Source organism: Malaclemys terrapin, chromosome 1, assembly GCF_027887155.1.
Source record: "Malaclemys terrapin pileata isolate rMalTer1 chromosome 1, rMalTer1.hap1, whole genome shotgun sequence".
Classification (NCBI taxonomy): Eukaryota; Metazoa; Chordata; order Testudines; family Emydidae; genus Malaclemys; species Malaclemys terrapin.
Genome location: NC_071505.1, coordinates 169003770 through 169026162, shown reverse-complemented (window position 1 = coordinate 169026162; position 22393 = coordinate 169003770). Strand labels below are relative to the sequence as shown.

Here is a 22393-nt window from a genome sequence, read left to right as displayed (position 1 = left end):
ATAGCCTTGTTATATTCATTTGTGTTCAGTAGCTAAGTAGAGTATTGGAAGCCTCTTGCAAATGGAGTTTCTTATCAAATTAGCAACAAAGCAGGATGTCTAATGACTATTGTTACATCACTCAAACTAAGGGCCTATTTTTCAAACTTAGGCACTTAAATTGGGTCAACCAGTTTTGCATTTGGGTGTTTAAGCAGTCACTTGGCCACCAAAATCCACATTTTAGGCTCCTAAATGCCAACCTGAGTGTCCAAGTCTCTCTCTCAGACTTGCTGAGTGCCCATAACTCCCTGGGAGTTGCAAGAAGGAAGCACTTTCACAATCAAGCTGCAAATGCAGGACTGGGAGCCTTACCTTGGGCATTGTGCTCTATGTGCTGTAGCTGTTCTACTTACAGATGCCTTCCCGTCACTCCTTTGCTAAGTCAATTTCCACACCTCAAGTCACCCCACTTAGCAACCAATCTTACTTTAATTTACTCTTTTCCCCAGTTTGACAAACACCTTTGGCTAAAATGACCCTGTTGGGAATAAATAATCCATTTGTGGGCATCTGCTAAATTCTAACAAGAAACTAGCTTTAATCTTTTCTGTTATCAAGGTCACTTGTAGAGCAGGAATGTTTCTAACAAAGGGGATGCTGGGAAGGTATTTATAAACAACTGAAATTTGCATTCACAAACAAAGCAAGGCCATTTTGGCAATAATATTTTGATCTAGTTTCATGATATTAAACACAGGATCCTTTTTTTGTGAATTAAATAATTGCAATTCTATGCCAGCAATGAAGGGAGGACCAATGTCAGTATGCCACAGGCTAAAACAGAGTAAGAAATACCCAAAGGTAGCTATTTTTCAACCCTTCAGCCAGATACTGTCTGAAAGAGCCAGTCTCCCACATCTCTAGTGAAATGTGAAACATAAAACTGTCAGCACGTGCAATCACAATGGATACATTTGTGGGTTTTTTTTCTTCCTGTTTTAGTTTTTAAAATGTTTCAGTGCTGTGTATAGCATAGGTACTGGGAGTAGTAAGCTGGCATCTGGAAAAAAAGAAACCGTTCCTTTGAGTATGTTACATGATAGCTAGCACCAGCCATGGGACATACAGGACAGATAAGGTGCAGTTACGATGATAGCACCTTTCCAGCTGAGAATCTCAATAGGAAATATTCAAATGACCATTTGAGCGCTTTGTTTAAAAACATCTGTGATTTTGTGTGTGTGTGTAGTTGCTCCCCACACCCTTATACAGTCAAATCATCTGACCTGGCCCGGCTGCTGGCTTTGCTTAGCCTGCTGGGAGGTCTCGTATCAGCTGTCAGTTCAGTAGGCACTGAAGGTAGTTCCTCTCCTGGTGGCTCCTGCTCCTCTACCACCTTCTCTGTCTCCAGCTCTTCTTCTGGTTCCTGCTGCTCCTCCTCTTCTTCTTGCTCCTGCTCCTCTTCCCCTGCTTCTACCTTCTCCTCTTTCTGCTCTTCTGCTTGAGAATAGGATGGCAACCTCTCATCAAAGGCCCTGGATAGGTCTTCCAAGGGCCCCATACCAAGCTTCTCATCCAAGTCTTTGAAAGAAGATGGAGGGGGACCAGCTTCTACCCCCACTTCCGTCAGAGGTAAATAGTGGGACACTGGCTTCTCCTCCTCCAGCAGCTTGTAGCCCTTGACCTTCTGAATAGAAGAGACTGCAATGGAGTGGAGGGGCTTCTCTGGGATCTCCCTCAGTTGTTCTTCTGTTGGCCTCCTGAAAACCAGGCGGATCCTTTTCAAGATCAAGTAACTGATCTCCACAAGGTTGAGGATGAGGGATACTGAGGCCACAGCTAGCATAAACATAATGAAGACTGTCTTCTCAGTGGGCCTGGATACAAAGCAGTCCACAAGGTTGGGGCAGGGCCACCGGCCACAGCGGTACAGGGGCAGAATTCGGAAGCCATACAAGAAGTACTGGCCCACTATGAACCCCACCTCGAAAATGGCTTTGAAAATGATGTGACAAATGTAGGTTCCCAGGAGTGTTCCCTCCAGTCGGAACTTCTTGCCCCCTTTGGGATTGATTTCATTGGTGTTCCTGGTGCTCTCTTGGTCTGGGGCCAGGGGTAGCCTCTCTTCATCCATCTCAGCTTGCTGTTGCCTTTCTGCCCGCTCCCTCTCTCTCTTCTTCTCCATCATCCGCACATGATGCACAGCATACCCCACGTACACCAGTGAAGGGGTAGAGACAAAGATGATCTGCAGGACCCAGAGCCGGATGTGGGAGATAGGGAAGGCCTCATCGTAGCAGACATTCTCACAACCAGGCTGCTGGGTGTTGCATACAAAGTCTGACTGTTCATCTCCCCAGACAAATTCGGCAGCTGTTCCCAGAATCAGGATTCGAAAAATGAAGAGCACCGTGAGCCAGACTCTTCCGATGACTGTGGAGTGCTCATTCACTTCTTCTAAAATGTTCCCCAAGAAACTCCAGTCACCCATCTCTTACTATCTAAGGGAAGAGAAGGAAAGAATGGCCATAAATTACACTAAATATTTTTTTTCTACTGATGCATAACTTGCTTCTGCCTTTAAGTCTTATGTATTTCTCCAAAACAGCCTATGCCTTGAAAATGTTTTTGCCTTATGTTACAGTGCTTTATTAGAGGAGGGGAAACTAAGAAGCCAGGGAAATTTCCTCTGTAAACTCTCTCTGGCTCTAAATATTCAATAACTTCTCAGCCAAGTAGTATATTTGACCACTCTTCTATATAATAGCTTTCTGTGGGTTTTGCATGATCAATTGTAAGTGTGTGAATGTGATTTTGTTTTATATATTCTATAAATACAGGACAGTCGTGTAGTGTAAAGATTTTATCACCATGGAGTTTGGGGGGCTGCATTACTTGCAAGTGATAGAATCACAAGTAGTCAAGTGGGGAATCCCAAGTGAGTATTCATGCCACCCCACGCTGTCATGAATTCTTTACAGGCCACACACATTACATGTAATCTATTTTAGAAATCTTTTAGATAGTTAAAAAAAATGTTATTGGGACTATTTTGTGTGCCCCTCTGCCTGTAAAGTCAAATGCCTCCATTACTCTGAGTTCAGCTCATAAAAACAAAACCATAAAAGCCTATCAAAGTGACCTATACAAAAATGTCATGACTAATCTCAGGATTTCCCAGGGCTAGAAGCCAGTGCTGTGGGTATCCCACCGCGAAGCTGGAAAACTCCCCTTTCTAAAGCTCCCATTTCTAGTCCTGCAGGGACAAACTTTAAAGTTGTGACATTTTTATACATAGAGAAGCTACTACCGGTCCAGAACTCAATCTGGCCCATTCAAGGCATTTGACTAGTACAATTCTGGGGAACGGAGGGGAAGAGGCCTCAGCTAGAGAGGAGCAGGGGAAACATTTCTGTGCCAGGCTGATTTAATAAATTAAGGCCATTTGAAGCTCCTGAGGGATTTGGAATGTTCCATTAAGTCCCAGGGAGATTGATTAGTGAAAGATTGCAAGTGAGGCAGTGAAAGGTGCTGAATAAATATATTCAATCACATGGGTCTAGAAGATCACGGCCACATAAGTGGAATATATCTCCACAGCTGGGAGACCTCTCTGGGGTTTTCTGTCCTCTGGGAATGAGACAAATTATTGGACAAGATAAAGATGTATCAAGACGAAAATGGAGTCATTATTCTGGCCCTTGTACCACATGAAAATTTAAGTTCACATCTCTGTGTTAAAACCACTGAGAATGTGATGTAATTCTCCCATTTATGCACACACCTCAGATGTGCAAGATAGGTGAACCACGATTTCAGGGCACATGTGATTTAAACAGCAAGACACATTGCTGCTTTATCAGTCACTGAAGTTGTGCAAAGAAATGTATTAATGTGAGCACTTACTTGAACAAATACAATACAAAGAGTTCATTGTTTACATACATTATCTAAACTAATGTAAAAGCTCCATTATTACAAATCCACATAGCATTTCCTTTAATCCTAAAATAATTCCTTTGATTAATAAACCAGACAATTAGCAGGCATGTGCAAGTAAGTAAAAATCATTACTTTACCTACACAATATAAACTTCATTCTCCAGTCAATGTAGTTAACACAGTCCCACTGATACTGTGCAATCTTTGCAATGATCTTAGCACTGATATCCTCTGCTATCAATGAACTGCCTCCACCCCAGCTTGAAAAAGTGACATTGTTATGCATGGCAAATCTGTTTATCTTACAGACAACTCACTGTAACAGAGAAAGAAAAATGACTTCTGACTAAAATGATTTCTTCTAAAATCCTACATGCAACTTGTTGCAGTCGGATAAGCCCTTCTCAGGAACTTCTCTGAACTAGCATCACACATTTCAGAAATCTGCCTTGTTCCACTTTCTACTTAATGAGCCTTTGTAAATGAACTGGTTCTTAAGCTGCTGTATGTGCTCTGCCTGGCACAGCCCTCCAATCATCTATTAAAATTAACTTGGACAAAGCACTAGAAAAGGTATTGCAAGGAACCATCCTGCATTGGCAAGAGTTGGAAAATATGACGCTCTCTGATTTCTAGGATTCTACCAGAAACCAACCAGCCATACCAACCCCCCAAGGTCCGACATGAACAATAGGCTCCAGTGCATTAAGTTTGGGTTGTGGCTTTTAGGGTGGGAGTTTCAAAAGCGCCTAAGTGAATTAGGAGCACAAGTCCCACTGAAGCCCAGCCGGATTTGAAAATCCCTCCCTTCAATTCCAAATGGTATGGTTTGATCAAGCTAGAAACAAAAGAAAGCATATACAGATTAAGGCCATCCAGCAAGCAACTTGCCACAGTAAAAGATTCCCCCGAAGGAACGTGTCCTCCTTCTCTCTTGGCACTCTGCAGCGAAGAGTGAACTTTTGTCTCTTTCCTTCCCTACTGTAAAAGTCCCAACCTTGTCGCACGACTGAGCAGATATGACTGAATTGGCTCTGATGGGTGGGTTTTAGTTGCCCTGCAATATTTAAGCTCCAAGCCAGACAGCTTTATGAAGTGAGTGACATTTGGTAGCGTGGAGAACAATAGAGGAGAAAGAGAGTCAGAGATGGAGAGAAGAGGAGAATGCGTTGAACATGAAAGGGTGGGGGAGGGCAAGGGATGGGCAACCGGCAGTGAAAACTCAACACATGCACAAATGGAGTTTGCACAGCCCAGGAAAGTTTGTTCTACATTCAGACATTCACTTGTGTAGTGGGGAAACTATTAGGCAGGGGCTGAAGCATCTCTTCTATTCTGCTTCACTGTACCTGAAGAAAGAGAACTCATACCTCTCACGATGGCAGATCTGACTAAATGAAAAGGACCTCTGCCCATCACCCTGTGCCTAGTTCTGGCAGCTGGGCTCCAAAGGTGGTTTCTAGGGTACGTGTTTGTTGATGCTTCAGGCCAGATCTTTTGTAGTTTGCAAACCCATTTTTTTGGGTGGGGGAGAGGGAGGAGTGAAAAATATCAATTGTTCCCCTCACCTTTCAGCACAGGCATTAGGTATCTAATACTGGGGAGATTTCTTTGGGTCTTGGCTCACATGACACATGCAGGGCTAGATCCTCATCTGATATCAATTAGTCCAGCTCCACTGAAATCAATGGAGTGATGCCAGTTTATACCAGCTGGGGTTCTGGTCCTGAGAGTCTTCATGTTTCTAGTCAGATATCATACAGTGCACTCACACCCCACCACACCCCTACAATAACTAAATCAAACTGTTTAGCTAATGAATGCAGTCAGATTCCAATAGTCCAGCAAACAGAAGGCGCTGCACAATACAACCATCTTAAAAACTGCTGAGGCATGCAGGAAAGCCAGATCAAGGGAAAAGCTACATTTCTGTAACCACTTCCTTACTCACAAGCAGAATTGATCCCCTGGGGAGCCTGGCTAAAAATGAAAGCATCCCTCCCCCACTTTGGCCTGTCAATATGGAATTTGTTTGAACATTTCCTTGGCACAGGACACTGAAAGTGACAGTATTTTTTAGAGCGGGGGATTGTGGGAAGCTGCATTAGTTATGCAGTGATACAGACAGCATGTCACATTTTGGGGGTTCAGTACAGACCAACAGGAGGTTGTGCCACTGCCTGTTCTGTAACCCTGGATACCTTAAATGCTCTGCTGCTGTGACTCACAGCCCGGACATCAACAGCCACTAGACAAGCATGAGTGTCTGTGTGCTGTGCAGCCCAGATTCAGTGCTCTGACCCCAGCAGCCTGCCTACGACACAACAGCCCCACTCCGGACTCCACCAGCCTGGGTTACTATTTGCAGGGTGACCCCAACACACTTTCAGTCCTGAACTTCCCCAAAACCATCTGCTCTGATGTGCCCAGCTCTTTCTTTGAGCACTCGGAAATAATAAGGTTCATTGCTCCTTTAAAGGGGGAAAAGCACAGCTTACTAATGTAACTGGTGTTAACACTCACATCAATTCAAACACAGCACTGGGTTGATTTAGAGTAAGAGTAAAGCAAATTTAACAACAGAAAAATGTGGATTAAGTGATACCAAGTAAAGGGATAAAGTTAAAAATACTTATAAGCAAATAAAAGTAATATAAGTTTTCTAGTGACTAAGATTTAACTTAAGCTAAAGCCTTGGCTCAACGTAGTTTTTTTCAACCAATCTTTCTCTTTGCAGCCATAAAAGAGCAAGGTGCTGGGTTCCCTTGTCTTCCTCGGAGGAAGATCTTTGCCTAAGCAGGTTTCTCACATATATTCTGTTCCCATAGACTTCAGCCCACTGAGTGAAGCACCTGTCTTTCTCAGCTTGCAAGAGCTCTGGCCCCTTTTGTCTGTCCAGTGAAGGATGCCCAGATGGCTTCTTCTCTCTCCTTATATCTGCCCAAACTCACTGTTTTGTCCCCAGACTAAAGGCACCAACTCCATGAGTGCTCCTGGAAAAAAATAGGGGGTGCTCAACACCCATGAGTCATAGTGGTTCCTGGGCTCCCTCCCCCAGAGTTTCATACCTGAGGTCTGCTCACAATGCATGCCCTAGCCCCAGATGGAGCTGGAGTGTGGAATGTAATAAATTCTGTGCTGCTCCCAGCTTCTGCTCTTGGGGCAGGGAGTTTCTTTATAAACGGAGGGTGATTAAGATAACGAAAGGTTTGTCATTAAATTAAATTAAAAGATAATTAGATGATCTAGAAAACATTGCCAGGCACTCCAGTTAAAAGATAGGAAACAAAGGGTGGGAATAAACGGTCCATTTTCAGAATGGAGAGAAGTAAATAGTGGTGTCCCCCAGGGGTCTATATTGGGACCAGTGCTGTTCAATATATTCATAAATGATCTGGAAAAAGGAGTAAGTGAGGTGGCAAAATTTGCAGATGATACAAAATTACTCAAGTTAGTTAAGTCCAAAGCTGACTGCAAAGAGTTACAAAGTGATCTCACAAAACAGGGTGACTTGGCAACAAAATAGCAGATGAAATTCAACATTAAATTCAAAGAAGTGCACATGGCAAAATATAATCCCAACTATGCATACAAAATGATGGTGTCTAAATTAGCTGTTACCTGTCAAGAAAGATCTTGAAGTCATTTGCAGTACTCTGGAAACACTATGCTCATTCTCCAGCTTCAGAAGACTTAAAAATTATCTCCAGTCATCAATGGGACAGATGCAACTGAATAATGTAGCTATCCTTAATGTGCATCAAGACCATGCCTGGGAACTAGATGTAAATAAGATTGCTGACAGTTTCATCCAGAAAGACATAATGTCTTTAAACTGGGATGTTAGTGAAGACAGCCTGTAGGTGAGTGCAATGATTTTAATATACTGTAATTCATGATAAAGTTCATAACAACTTTATTATTAAAATAGTAAAGATACCAGTGATCGACACATATTCAATAACTAGAATATGAAAATATATGAATATGCCGAAAATAGTCTCCCCCAAAACTGACAGAGCCCCCCCAACACACACACACACACACACACACACACACCCCTCTTCAAAAGCACCTACCAGCAAAAACAAAAGTCAGTGCCTATGCTCCAGACTCAAGATGACCTTGTGCAGTTCTTCCCTTCCTGTGGTCCTCCCATCCTCCTGCTGATTTGTATGTAAATAGAGCCCCCATTGTTTTTGGTGACCCCTTGCTCAATTTAATTGGAGACAGGTAGATAGCTGCCTTCCCTCCTGTCTGGGAGAAAACCTGTTTGTTTGGTTACAGGCTTTACAGCAGGGGTGGGCAAACTTTTTGGCTAGAGGGCCACATTTGGGAATAGAAATTGTATGGCGGGCCATGAATACTCACAAAATTGGTGTTGAGTTGCGGGAGTGAGTGACGGCTCTGGTTAGGGATGCAGGCTCCAGAGTAGGGCCAGAAATGAGGAGTTCAGGGTGCGGGAGGGGGCTCCGGGCTGGGGTGGGTGAGGGCTCCAGCTGGGGGTACAGGCTCTGGGGTGGGGTCAGGGATGAGGAGTTTGGAGTGTAGGAGGGTGTTCCAGCTGGGACCGAGGGGTTCAGAGAGTGGGAGGGGGACAGGGTTGGGGCAGGAGGTTGGGGTGCGGGAAGGGGTGCAGGCTCTGGCTGGGGGGTGCAGGCTCTGGGGTGGAGGGTGAGAGGTTTGGGGTGCAGGAGGGTGGTCTGGGCTAGGACTGAGGGGTTCAGAGGGCAGGAGAGGGATCAGGGCTGGGGCAGGGGGTTGAGGCACCGGGGGAGGCTCAAGGGTGCAGGCTCCGGGTGGCGCTTACCTCAAGTAACTCCCGGAAGCAGCAGCATGTCCCTTCTCCAGCTCCTACACAGAGGCATGACCAGGTGGCTCTGCATGCTGCCCAGTCTGCAGGCACCGCCCCTGCAGCTCCCATTAGCCATGGTTCCTGGCCAATGGGAGATGCAAGGGCAATGCTTGGGGCGGGGGCAGCATGCATAGTGGAGCCCCTTGGCAGCCCCTATGCGTAGGAGCCAAAGGGGAGCCATGCTGCTGCTTCTGGAAGCCTCATGGAGTGGCCCCCGACCCTGCTTCCCGGCTGGAGCACTGGAGTGGGGCAAGCCCCAGACCCCACTCCCCAGCAGGAGCTTGGTGGCCAGATTAAAATGGCTGGTGGGCCGGATCTGGCCCATGGGCCATAGTTTGCCCACCCCTGCTTTAAAGCATATCAACACTGAATAGCCATAATTCCTCAAATAGTGTTAATACATTGTAAAGGGGTTCCCGGGTGCAACCTGAACTGTGGGATCACTGAACCCTCTGTCCCACCAACCTGGGGTATCCCTCGCACTGCAGGCAAGCTACAAACCTCTGGCAGGTACTGTACTTACACAGACATCCACAGGCAGGAACACATCCAACTGAGTTACATTAATGTTTCTCCCAGCCACTCATGAACCAACAGTAGAGAGGCTCCAGCCAATTCCCCCCAGGTCTCCAGTCTTGCATCCCAGAACTGTGCCATCTTGCCCTGGTCAGAAGCCTGATCAGGGTAAGTTCATTACCCAGTTTGCCCCTCCCTCGATGTGGAGAGGACACACACACACCAGCCTTTGTAAACTGAGCTGAGATTTCCCAAGCACTTCAGCCAAAACACACTGTTTTAGGTAAAATATAAAACAGATTTATTAACTACAGAAAGATAGATTTTAAGTCATTATAAGTAGTAAGCATAGAGACCAAAGTTGGTTACCCTAAGAAATAAAATAAATTTGCATTCTAAGTTCTATACACTAAACAGGATTTGAATCAAGCAGTGTCTTACCCTGATAGATGGTACAAACAGGTTGCAGATGGTACAAACAGGTCACAGAATGTCAATACATAGGCTGGAACTTTCCTCCAGCCCAGGATAACCCTCCGCAGTTCAAAATCTTGGTACTCTAGATGTGTTTCCAGGTATTGAGTTGTGGGGGGAGTGAGGCCAAGTCACGATGTCACTTCCCCTCTTTTATAGTTTCTTCCAGCTTGCTGGAAAGATCTATGTTTGTGACATAGCCAGGGGTTCCGCCCCAATTGGTCAAGCATTCTCCATTGTTTACGTGGTCTCTGAGAAGTCTTCTGGGATGGTCGCTGGGAGTGTGGATTTCCTTTAATGGGCCATCAGCACATCTGGCTATTCCATTGTTGTACCTGAAAGGTTGGTTGTGAGTGTTCCCAACCTCAACATATTTCAGTAACGCACATATAGCAAAACTTCATAACTTCACATACAATCCAACAGGATATTAACGTTCAACAGACCAAGACTTTCAAAATGATACCTCACACGGCATACTTTGTACAAAAATATCATAATTATATGACAGTGGTGACTATGGGGGTTCCAGGGTGTTGCTCTGAGGTACAGAGTGCCACATACATTTTACAATTATATTAATTACCAATGTGTCATTATCTTTCATAAAATACCTTATTTGATACACTTTTATACACAGTAATGTTGTATACAATCAGTTGATTCTATTACATATTTAAGGTTCAGACCCCATCTTTGGGCCAATAAACCACTGAAATGTATTCTCAGCATTCCTTTTCTCCTGCTGGGAAGAGATGCTATTCAGACTAGTGAAGACTTCATCTGGTTCCTCCCCCACTGGTGATAGCTGAATTATTATCACCTTCTCTTGTGAGCTTGAACACTTGGCTTACTTATGAAAATATATCTTCATGGTCTCTGCCTGATGACCAGGCTGGTCAGTCAAGCAAATACAGGTTCCTTTGCCTAAGGCAGACCATGCTTATGCACTGCTTGCCAAACACATTTTAAGAACATAATTCTATGCATATCCATAACTCTTTGTGAATACCCCATACATACATCATGTGAGAATATTAATGGTCAGTGAGTTATTAGTTTTCCAGTGATATATTACATACCACCTTCTGGGCATGTATCAGGACAACAGTGTATTAGGTGCAGTGAGTATGTCAGGCTTGACAAGAGTAGTGAACCACAAATGGGCCTCTGTGTCACACCACACTAGCATAGATCTCCTTGGTGATGATTCAGTAGCTAGCACTCTTCCCTTTGCATTGAGTCCATTTTGAACTGACACCACACAATGGCATTGGGGGCCCTGTTCTGCTGGAGGTGCTGTAACTTATATGAGACATAAGACCAAGGTCCTGACTTTTAGCATCCCAAATACAATAAAAACGTCAGGCCTCAATCTTGCATACATGGAGATTGTGTGAAAGCCCAGGATCCATGCCTTGTCTCTCTAGATGGTTTTATGATTTCAGTGGAAAAGTTCCAAAGTTAAAACCACAAATGAAGGGAAAGGTTACCAGGAGACACTTCCTGATGGCAGGAGCTGCAAAGGAGAAGGCTCTTGCTCCAAGCAGGAATTTCCCTACACCCACTCCCCTCAATCCCTCCCCCTTCACGCTCCATTGGTCAACTAGTTACATGCAATGTAACTAATTTAGTCATTTTCCAACCTCCCATCCTGTAAATTCAAACACTCCCTCAATTTCAATTCCTGGGGAAAGTACTTGCCAAGAGTGGGGAGGACAGGGAGGAGACTACTGCTAGCTGAGCCAAAGGAGTGAGGACGAGGAGGGGGACTAATGTAGGCTAGGGTCTGGCCTGGGAAGGTTCTAAAAACAAGGAAGGTAGTTTTAAGCTGGACACATTATGCCTCATAAAGTAGCAAGAAGGGCAAATCTACATTTTATGTATTTTGCTTTGCTGTTTACTTTTAAACCAGACGACAATTGAAACAGGGGCGATAGCTAACCTTAAAATGTTTACACTTTGAGCTGGAGGTGTGATTCCCAGCCCCAGTAGACATACCCACCTTAGTCTCATTGACTAGTGCACTAAAAATTGAATGTAGCTGCAGCAGCACAAGTGGTGGAAGGGGCTAGCCACCTCTATAATCTACCTTTGGCCTCTAATGGGCATACAGTTGGGGCATTTAGCCTAGCCCAGCCCATCCCCGTGGCTACACTCTGTTTTTAGCACACTAGCTCGAGGAGCGCTAGTGCAAGTAAATTTCCTCACGCTGGGAATCACAGCCCCAGTGTGAAGTGTAAACATACCTTTAGTCTCCTCCAGGCAGCAGTGAGAGGAGAATAGCAAGTGCTTCCTGCCAGGATCCAAAATTCCTGAAGAATGACTGCAAACTGCCAAACATGACTGAGAGGCCCGAACCAATATTCCAGATCAAAACACTATGGGAAGGTCAGATCTGGGTTCACACCTCCTAGCTGGACCCCAGCTGTATAACAGGATGAACCAAAATCCCAGGGTTAATCACCCCCAGATTTTGGGGAAGCCTAGATCCAGTAAGTGACTTTGTGGCTGAGGTCCATACGTAGACTAAATCCAGCTGCTAAATTAGCAAGCTCCCTTTGACACCCTAACACTGTTTTGCATGCACCCTTCCAAATACCCAGGAACCAAATACTCTCTGATTAGTATGAAGAAATATATGGCCAATACCCAAGCTATTCAGCAAATATAATATTCAAATAATCCATCCTCAGCATACATTACCATCCTGTCACATGGTAAAGAGGAGTCCTTTTTAGGTGACCATATGTCCTGATTTTATAGGGACAGTCCTGATATTTGGGGATTTTTCTTATATAGGTGCCTATTACCCCCCACACTCTGTCCCAATTTTTCATACTTGCTATCTGGTCACCCTAGTCCTTTTTATAACTATGGTGTAAGCCATTCAACATGGATCAAAATAAGTCACTGTATAGTCTCTGGTTTCTTGGACATCTCTGCATTGGAAAGCTCTGCACAGTCTCTTCAACTGGATTCTGCAAAGATTTGCAGCTGAATGCTGGGCCAGATTCTCCAGTTCACTTTCCACTTCACAGTACAGAAGCGGCTTTAACCCAGCTGCAGATGGCTACTGGGGAATTCCTCTTGTGCAGGAGAGTCTTTGCTAGTGGAAGGCTGGTGGATGCAGCATTGCTGCCCTCACCCCTAGCGTGAGGGGACATAATGGAGCAGTGCTCCACACCTGATCCTGCAGTCATGGGGGTTGGAACCTTGGACCAAGGTGCAAGTTAGGGCAGCCCCTGAATAAGGGAGCTGCAACTGGCTCTCTGTGTTCTCCCCACATCTCCACTCAGGCCAAGCGCAGTTCAGACGGAGTAGGGAATCAAGATCTTTACCTTAAAATGGGAGGGATAGCTCAGTGTTTTGAGCATTGGCCTGCTAAACCCAGCTTTGTGAATTCAATCCTTGAGGGGGCCATTTAGGGATCTGGGGCAAAAATCTGTCTGAGGATAGGTCCTGCTTTGAGCAGGGGGTTGGACTAGATGACCTCCTGAGGTCCCTTCCAACCCTGATATTCTATGTTTCTATGAAAATGCTGGGGACCTGTCACCAAGCCAGACTTCACCCAGCTCCAAAGCATGCGCTGCATCACCCAGTCTCACACAAGGAGGTTTGATTCTTTAAAAGAGGGTATCAAACAAACAGAAAACAGTCTTAACTCCTTGGTCCCAGACTTCAGGATCACTCACTCCTCCCAGGGGTCTCTGGTACTCCAGCTCCTGGCAGCTTTCCGGCCTCAGTTAGCTCTGCTCCCTTCCTGGAGCAACAGTTGCACAACTGCTTCCCCGACCCCCTGGCTCCAGGGACCCACCACAGGCGCATGCTCGCTCCACTCCAGTGTGCCTTTCCCTTCCCATGGCTCAGCCTGTCCCAGTCCTTCCCCCCCACCAGGTGCCCACTAGCCGCCCTTTATAGGTCCAGATACAGCCCAGTCCTCTTTAATTAGCTGGACTGGGCTCACCTTCTCTGGTCCAGGGGCACTGGGCTCAGTCTATCCCCAAGGACCAGCTACTCTGTAACAGGACCATAAGGCCTAGGCCTAGGGGACAGCAACTGTGGAGGCACTGTTGTTAAGGGCCAGCGTTTTCAAACATGGGTTCCTACAGTTAGGCTCCTGAGCTTGTATTTAGGCTCCTGACTAAAAGAATTTCCGAGGTGCTGAGCACCTGCAGCGCCCAGTATAGTCAATTCTAGAATTAACAATTCAACAGTGTCAGCTAAACCAGCCAGAGCGGGGAGCATTGTTGCCCTGTGAAGGCTGCACAGAGTAGCTGAGAAGAGCTTTAATTCCAAGTGAGATCTGATGTTACTCTGAGTCGCTCTTTCCTTCTAAAGAAGCAAAAACGTTTCCTGGCCTGGTAACTGAGGCTTTTGTTTGGAAAGGAGTTCTCTTACTTGCAAGGTTTCTGTCCTTTAGCCACTTAGAGAGGATCTGCACAGAGCTCCCCTGTTTTGCTATACCAGGAAGAAGTCAAGTCTTCACTACCTCCCAGCCTTTTTGTCAGAGCACAGCACACAGTCTCCAGCGCCCTGATTGGGGGATGGGGGAATGTGGGACTTGCAATTCCAAAAGGATTTCCAGCACAGACATGATGTCAGGGCAAGGCAGGGCAGCTCTATTGAGCAGCTCAGTTCATGCATGAAGGCAGATTGTTCCATTGATACAGAGAACAAACCCGGACATCTCCCGTAACAAAGTTATCATCTCCTGATCTGCATAGCTAGAAAGCAGCACATGCTTCCTGTTCTTGTGCTGAACACACAAATCTTCCAATAAACACTGAAGATGAGCACTGTCACGTTCCGACTCCCTCCAAGAAACTGTAGAGCAAATCTTGCTCTTATTTACACCGGAGAAAATCCAGAGCAACTCATTTGAAATATGCCTGTTTTCTAGGGATGTGTCTGTGAGTCCATTCTATGGACAGCTTGACCTAGTGGACTGAGCACAGCAGTGGGAGCTGTTGAGTTTTAGTCCCACCTCTGCCACCTACTGGCCTCAATAATATATTGTGTGTATATACCACTTTGCAAATATTAGCTTTGTAACCCCCTATGTAACCCCCAATCTACAGCTGGAGAATGGAAGCTGAAGCTCTGAGATGATTAAAAGTCTTGCCACGTTCATACAGTAAGTCAGTGGCAGTCACCGAGAGCTCAGAGGCTGTACAACATCTGTGTTGTTTAGTGTACAGGGCAGGGAGAGAGAGAGAGGAAATTCCAAGCATAAAGGGAAAAAAAGAGTAGGAGAAGGCTACAAAGGGTCAGTAAGGAGGGAAATTTGGGAGGAGCATAGGCAGCAGGAGGGGATGGCAGGAAAAATGGGAACAGAGTTGTAGGCAGGGACTAGGTTGTACAGAGCCTTGAAGCTGAGGAGGAGTGGCTTATTATAGGGACACTCATTTTAAGTTTAAAGGCTGGAATGAAAACGAGCAACAAATAAGGGCAAGCAAGGCAAAAGTGTCCACGCTCTCTATGCGTGCCTTTCAGCCATGGTTTTGTCTGAAAGTCCAGTTCTTCTCCTGAAGAGGGACTGCTATAATGCCATTGTGGGCTTTCGTGGGTTGTGTCTTTCAGGAGATTTCCAAATCAAATGTATTCCCTTTAAAAATAAATGTTTTCTTAACTGTAAGCCCTGCAAACTGAACCTGAGAACTAAGAGTCAAGCAGAGAACTTATTAGCTCCTGCATCAGCCCCAATAATATAGATTTGACAAATAGACGATAACTAACAATCCTACTGATGATCCAAAAGCCAGAAGAGAATACAGTTCACTGTCCAATAGCTTTGTTGACTCTGCATGACTAGTAGGAATAACTACTTATTTTTGTCATCATTGGAGTAATCAGATATGGCTCTGAATATGGTCAGGGTACAGATCTGCTGGGCACAAAGGTGCTTGTTTTATACCATGCCTTTTCTGACTATAACCATACTTGAAACTTTTTGTTCTCTTAAGAGACATACTATTTTATTTTAAAATTAAAAATGCATTTTTTCATTAAAAACAGCATATTTCAGTGAGATGAGGAAGTTAAAATGAGAAAATGGGGAGTTCAGTCATCAGATTTATGCATTCACGGCACATCCATAAAAAATAAGAACCTTTTGTCTAGCTCTTGATAAAGCAGTTACATTTCCACATTTTCCTTGGCTGCTGCTTTCAGGGGTTATTTTCCATACAAGGATAGTAGGAACAAGGCTTACTTACTATTTCCCCAGTAAAATTATTATAGTGGTACCAGCAAAACAAGCGTAAGTGCCGGTCTCTGGAAAAAATTAAATTGTTCAGAATCCTTCAGTCTATTCCCACCAGGGGGCAAAATTTTCTCACTTCCACTCCGCACTGTAGCAAAGAGAATAAAAAAAGGTGACAGGAAAAGAGTGTGATGTGATCCAATAGGGTTATTCTTTTATGGTTTATCTGACTCCTGCCTTTCTCTTCCCTAGTCCTCATACCATTTAAATTCCTCCTTCTGAAGAAACAAATCTAAGGCCAGCACTGCCATAGACACTTTTTTCGATACAGCAATGTTGGCAAAGAAGGTGGGTTTTGTTTTACAATATTTCTATACTGGCAAAAGCCCTAGTGGAGACAGAGTTATACTGGCATAACATTTCTTTTATTAATATAGCTTATTTCACTCGGGTGCCAGTATAACCTTTACCAGCAAGCCCACTCTTTTGAGAATAAGACCCCTGGCATCTCTTGAACTCATTGATAGAGTGAATGGACCCATTGTGACTTCAGCTGCAGGGTACTCAGCACTTTGGAAGCCCTGCCCCTTTCACATAGGTGTCTTAATATGGATTTAGGTAGCTGATTTGAAGTACCCAAATTTGAAAATGCTCACTTAATTCTCTAATCCAGGGAGAGACCAAGTCCAAGAGGTGTGCAGTTGCTAAGAATCTCTCTATGGTATATTTTACCCCCCTTTCATTTCTCCATTGGTGGAACATTGTGACAAAGCCTGGATAAATGTAACCCTGAAACTTAATAATGTTTTAAAAATAGACCTGTGTATTTCCAGAAACGCAGCCCCATGCATCTAAACAGGCTAGTCCCAGAGATGTGGTGATCTGGGTAGAAATTCTGTTCTCAGAGGGCTGTTAAGTAAGGGGTTAAGGAAGAATGAAAAAAGGCACATGAAAAGCAGTGTGTGCAGAGGTTAGAATAGGAGACTGAAATCTATTTCAGGCCTTGTCACTTACTAGAAGTTATTGTGGGGCAAGTTGCTTTCCCATCAACTGCAAGCCTTGGAATCTCATGATTCACAGGGCCAAATTTGAAGGGTATACTTAAGGTGGTGTGTGTTAAACATTGGTAAGAGGGCCTCGGGGTGGGCAAGGAGACAAAGTTGGTGTAACTCAGACTTCAAGAAGCCAGGAGGAGATGTACATTAAATGAGAGGATGGCCTATGTGTATATACACGTTCTCATGCCCACCTTTTAGCTGCTGCACCCCTCTTCTCTGGCCCCTCGGTTTAGACTCAGTGGGATGAATTCAGAGGTGAAGCATCAGGGGGTGAGTACAAGTTACATGTTACTGAGTACGTATAAGAAGAGGAGTCTATAGTGATGTAAGTTACAGCTAGGGGAGCTGACTGACTCAGATTCCTCTCTGCCCTATAGACTATTGGCTCATAACCACCACTGAGATTCTCTCAGGAAAGCTGGATTAGCCACTGCTGTGGGTTGTGCTGTATCATATCTGTTCCCATGTGGGGGGAGATGTTTGCTGCTCTTCTAACCCAGGTAAAGCATGCCCAGATACAGCCGTGATGGGGGTATGATAAATCATTAAGATGGTAATTCATCTCTCTGTGCCTCAGTGACCCATTCAGTAAAATAGGAGATAATATTTCCCTACTTCATGGCGAGGGGGAGGAATGTCTGTGTTCATTTCATTAAGATTTGTAAAATGCTTTGAGATCCTCATATGGAGGATGTTAGAGAAGGACAAAACATTAGACTGATGAGAACAAGTTTTAATCCTGGAGACTTCCTGGGTTACCTCTTGTAGTGGGCTTTGCCTGGGGGCCAGCAGGCATAGTGGCTAGGTCACAGCCAAACAGTCTCTCCAGCCCAGGGGGAGCCCAGTGGCCAAGTCACAGTTCATCCCCTTCCCCCTGGAGTGTCTGAGGAGGCCAAGGGAGAGGGGAAAGGTAGGTGGGCCCAATGTCCAAAGGAAGAAAGGCAAGGGGTGGCTCAGTTCCTTCTCTACTCCAAATCAACATCCCCTTGGCCACTTCCTACCTTCCTTGTTTCCCTTCAGTTTGGGGCATGGCCCCAGCCCTCTGCATACTCAGTCTCAGCAATCCAAAACCGCAGCTTGGGCGTGGAAAGGTCTAATATAGCTTGCCTTTCCCTCTGTACTGTTCCCCACATGTCTCAGCAATGGCCAAAAGTTCTCTCTCACCTTTTCCCCTGGTTTGGTCTCTATGTGATGGAACACTGCGGGAGTCTGCCCTGGAACTGTGGAAAAGACTGGACGAATTTTTGGATCTGTTGCTTTTGTTCCTCCTCCAGGTCTTCTCCCACCGAGAGCTGGTTGGAGCTGGGGGCTACAACCTCCCAGTTGTGGTTCTGGGGGAAACAACCTTACCAGGAGCCCTTCCCAATCTCTTTAGACCTTTAGTAGGTTGACATAATACACCTTAGTATCTGTTCTCTTGCCTCATAGTTTACGGCTCTGATTTGTCTGATTACTTCAAAGGGGCCTTGTCATCTGATCAACAATTTGGATTCTGAGGTGGGAAGCAGCAGTAGCACCCGATCCCCCAGTTGGAACTCCTGGACTTGGGTACCCTCGTTGTATGCTTGTGCTTGTCCCTGTTGCACCTTGTCTAGATTCTCTCACAAACTCACCTAAGGTCTTTAGCTTCTCTCTCAGTCGTAGCAGATACTGTACCAAGTTTGTGGCCTTATAACAACATTCCTCCCATGTCTCCTGAAGGAGGTCTAGTATTTCCCTCAGCTGTCTCCCATGTACTAATTCAAATAGGGAGTACCCTGTCAATGCCTGAGGGGTTTCATGGACAGTGAACAGGAGTGACAGAAGTAATTGCCCCCACTGGCAAGGTTCCAAGGCTATGAACTTCTGCAGCATACTTTTCAAGGTCTTATTAAATCTCTATACCAGCCTGTCAGACACCAACATGCTTAAGGCTTTTATCTTCAACAGGCTACACAGTTCTCACATAAGTTTGGATATAAAGTTGGTGCCCTGATCTGGGATTGTTTCCCAAGGAATCCCAACCCAGGCAAACACTTTTATAAGCTCTGTGGAGCAGAGCAGAATCGCCTCGGGGTACCATGTGGCATAGTCTAATATGACTCATATGTGCTGGAACCCTGCGGCACTCTTTTTCAAGGGGCCCACCATGTCCATGCCAATACTCTCAGATGGGGTCCCTACCACAGGCAGGAGTATCAACCGGGCCTACAGTACCTTCCCTTCACTTGCCCACTGGAGTTTTGGGCAGGAGATGCAGTACTCTCATACCTCCTGGTGGACACCTCACCAATAAAAACAAAATGACAGTTGGTTAAATATCAGGGGGTAGCCGTGTTAGTCTGTATCTACAAAAACAACAAGCGTCTGGTGGCACCTTAAAGATGCATCTGAAGAAGTGAGGTTTTTACCCACGAAAGCTTATGCCCAAATAAATCTGTTAGTTTTTAAGGTGCCACCAGACTCCTTGTTGTTTTAGTTGGTTAAATGTTGTCTCCTGACCAAGGTGTCCCCCATAGGGTTTGGCGTGTGCCAGGCATAGTATTTCCCTGAGTTACTTCTTTGAGATAAGCAGTTGAATTTTATCCTCCCCCATCTGGTGGTCCTTCTCCACTCTAGACATTTTCTCTCCCTGTAAATCAAAGTGTGGCCATTGTTTCAGGAACTGAGGTTCTGCCACTGTACCATTGACCTGGGCCAGCTGTTTGTAGGCTTGTCCCAATGTCAGGGTATTTCTTTGTTCTTCCACAAAATCTCCATTGTCCTAAAATATGTCGTTCACTGCCACTCACTTAATTTCTCCTGACATTTATCCCCCGTGAGGAAAATCTGTCCTCCGGGGGCTGATGTTCCTTCACCTAGGCCTTCCTCCTTGCCTTCAGCTGCTAAGGCTCATGGCTCCACCATCTCCCCATCCCTAGTGTCACTGCTAGGCTCTCCCAGGGGCTTCCATGTCCATGGACTTCATCAGGTCTCTAAAAAAACCTCCAATCTCATCCAGTTATGAGAGGATACATGAGGTTCAGGGCTACCCCCATGCAGATCTCCTCAACACAGCTCCGCAACGTCAGCTGAACCTTCTTCATGGGATAAGGGCACATAGCCCCAAGGATGCACTGCAAATAGATGGTGCCCACGGGAATCATTTCAGGCCCTGCCAGCCTCACCCTCATCAGAGTCTGACAGCACCCCAAGCATATCAGTCGTTGTGCAAGCATGCCATTGACCTATAGGGGCACTAACAGTTTTGTTGGACCGCACTTACAGGCCCTTGATTCAGCCACCCATACCTGGCCATAGAGGTGGTCCATGTGTGGGCAGTCATGGTGGAAGTGTCCTGGCTCCAAACACACAAAGCAAGTCCTTGTCACTAAAGAAGGCTCTGCCTGGGCTCCTGTAGCTCCTGCCAGTTTCAGGGAAGGGCTGTGCCCCCAAGGTTCCCTGCCCTCCTTAAGTCCTGGTTCTGGCAGAGATGCATTCCCCCTGCCAGTTTTGATCAGCCACTCTATCTTTGTTGGACCCATGTAGATATGTCCTTCTGGCTCCCCCATTTCTTGCACTCCCTTCCATCACCTGGGTTGGTTGAAGTGGGACTGAACCAGCCTGAGAGGTCTCTGCCATGGGCCTCACAGGGAACTGGTAATACTCACCTAAGGTTACAGCCTCAGAAAGGGCTTCAGCATGGTGGCACATCATCTACTTCTGTTCTCCAGCCAGGAGAATCTGTGTGAACTATTCCAAGACAATTCTTTAGCTACTTGGACTATCTTTTTATCAGGAGGGAGCCACCAACAATGATGTTCTCTTGAGCACGGGGTCCATGCTGGTGCCCAAATATGACTCTTTCCCATCAAAATCACTGGTAGTACGTCTCAGAGGAAATATCAAAGGCATCTAGGATGGTCTAGGATAGTCTTGTGCAGCCATTGCATTGAGACCCTGGTTCGCTGCCTGGACTATTCCTGTCAAGTAGGGTGCAAGCAGAGTGGCCCAGCTCTCAGTGGGCCAACAAGTCACCATGGCAACCCTTTCAAAAAAAGGGACCAGGAAAGCCTCCAGGCCATCCCCCAGAGCCCATTTTTTGGTTAGCTTCGGTGGAGGACTTGGGGCCAAGGTCGCCTGCTGCTGAACTCCCCCGTGTACTCTGGGGCTGAAACAGGTGGCCATCTGCTGCACCAGTTGTTGCTTTTATTGCCAGCCCACTAATTCCCTGATACGTTTTGCTGCTGCAAGGCTTGATGCTGTTGCTGGGCAGCCAGCTGCTGCAGCAATTGGGTCTGGTGCTGCAATTGTTGTTGTTATTGCTAGTCCAGGACTCATTTCGACAGCTTGTCCAAATCCATCTTTAGTTTGATCTCCTGCTTTTCTAGCTTGCCCACTTTCTCCACCACTTTGTAGCAGGCTTTGCTTCGGGGCCAAAAGGCCTAGTGATCAGGCCACAATCAGACAGTTTCTCAGAATCTTGGGATGACACTTCTGGGCAGCCTGGGAGCCCAGCATCCAAGTCTCAGTTCATCGCCCTGTCCCGCCCCCTGAGCCCTCTGGAGTCTCTCAGGTGGCCGAGGGACAGGGGAAGTGTAGGGGGAGCCGAGCCCTCCCTCTCCACCAGGTCTTGGCCTAGTGTCCAAGGGAAGAGAGGCTAGGGTGGCTCAGACCATGTCTATACTAGCGAGCTTACAGAGACAGAGCTGTACTAATGTAGCTGTGCTGCTGTAAGATCGCTCATGTAGCCGCTCTATGCTGATGGGAGAGAGCTCTCCCGTCAACATAATTAAACCGCCTCAATGAGCGGCGCTAGCTATGTCAGGGGGAGACGCTCTCTGGCCAACATAGCACTGTGCACACTACCACTTATACCGGCAAAATTTATGTCATTCGGGGTGTGTTTTTTTCAGACTCCTGAGCGACATACGTTTTGCCGACATAAGTGGTAGTGTAGACATGGCCTTAGTCCAGGGGTTCTCAAACTGGGGGTCGGGACCCCTCAGGGGGTCGTGAGGTCATTACATAGAATCATAGAATCATAGAATATCAGAGTTGGAAGGGACCTCAAGAGGTCATCTAGTCCAACCCCCTGCTCAAAGCAGGACCAATTCCCAGCTAAATCATCCCAGCCAGGGCTTTGTCAAGCCGGGCCTTAAAAACCTCCAAGGAAGGAGACTCCACCACCTCCCTAGGTAATGCATTCCAGTGTTTCACCACCCTCCTAGTGAAATAGTTTTTCCTGATATCCAACCTGGACCTCCCCCACTGCAACTTGAGACCATTGCTCCTTGTTCTGTCATCTGCCACCACTGAGAACAGCCGAGCTCCATCCTCTTTGGAACCCCCCTTCAGGTAGTTGAAGGCTGCTATCAAATCCCCCCTCATTCTTCTCTTCTG

At 46.0% G+C, this 22393-nt stretch overlaps 1 protein-coding gene across 1 annotated transcript; it reads right to left on the bottom strand.

Annotated features, from left to right (window-relative positions):
- Window positions 1–1246: 1246 nt before the first annotated feature.
- On the bottom strand, window positions 1247–2473 carry GJA8 (gap junction protein alpha 8). Its single transcript, XM_054016438.1, has one exon. The coding sequence runs from the start codon at window positions 2471–2473 to the stop codon at window positions 1247–1249; it is 1227 nt and encodes a 408-aa protein (XP_053872413.1).
- Window positions 2474–22393: the final 19920 nt, after the last annotated feature.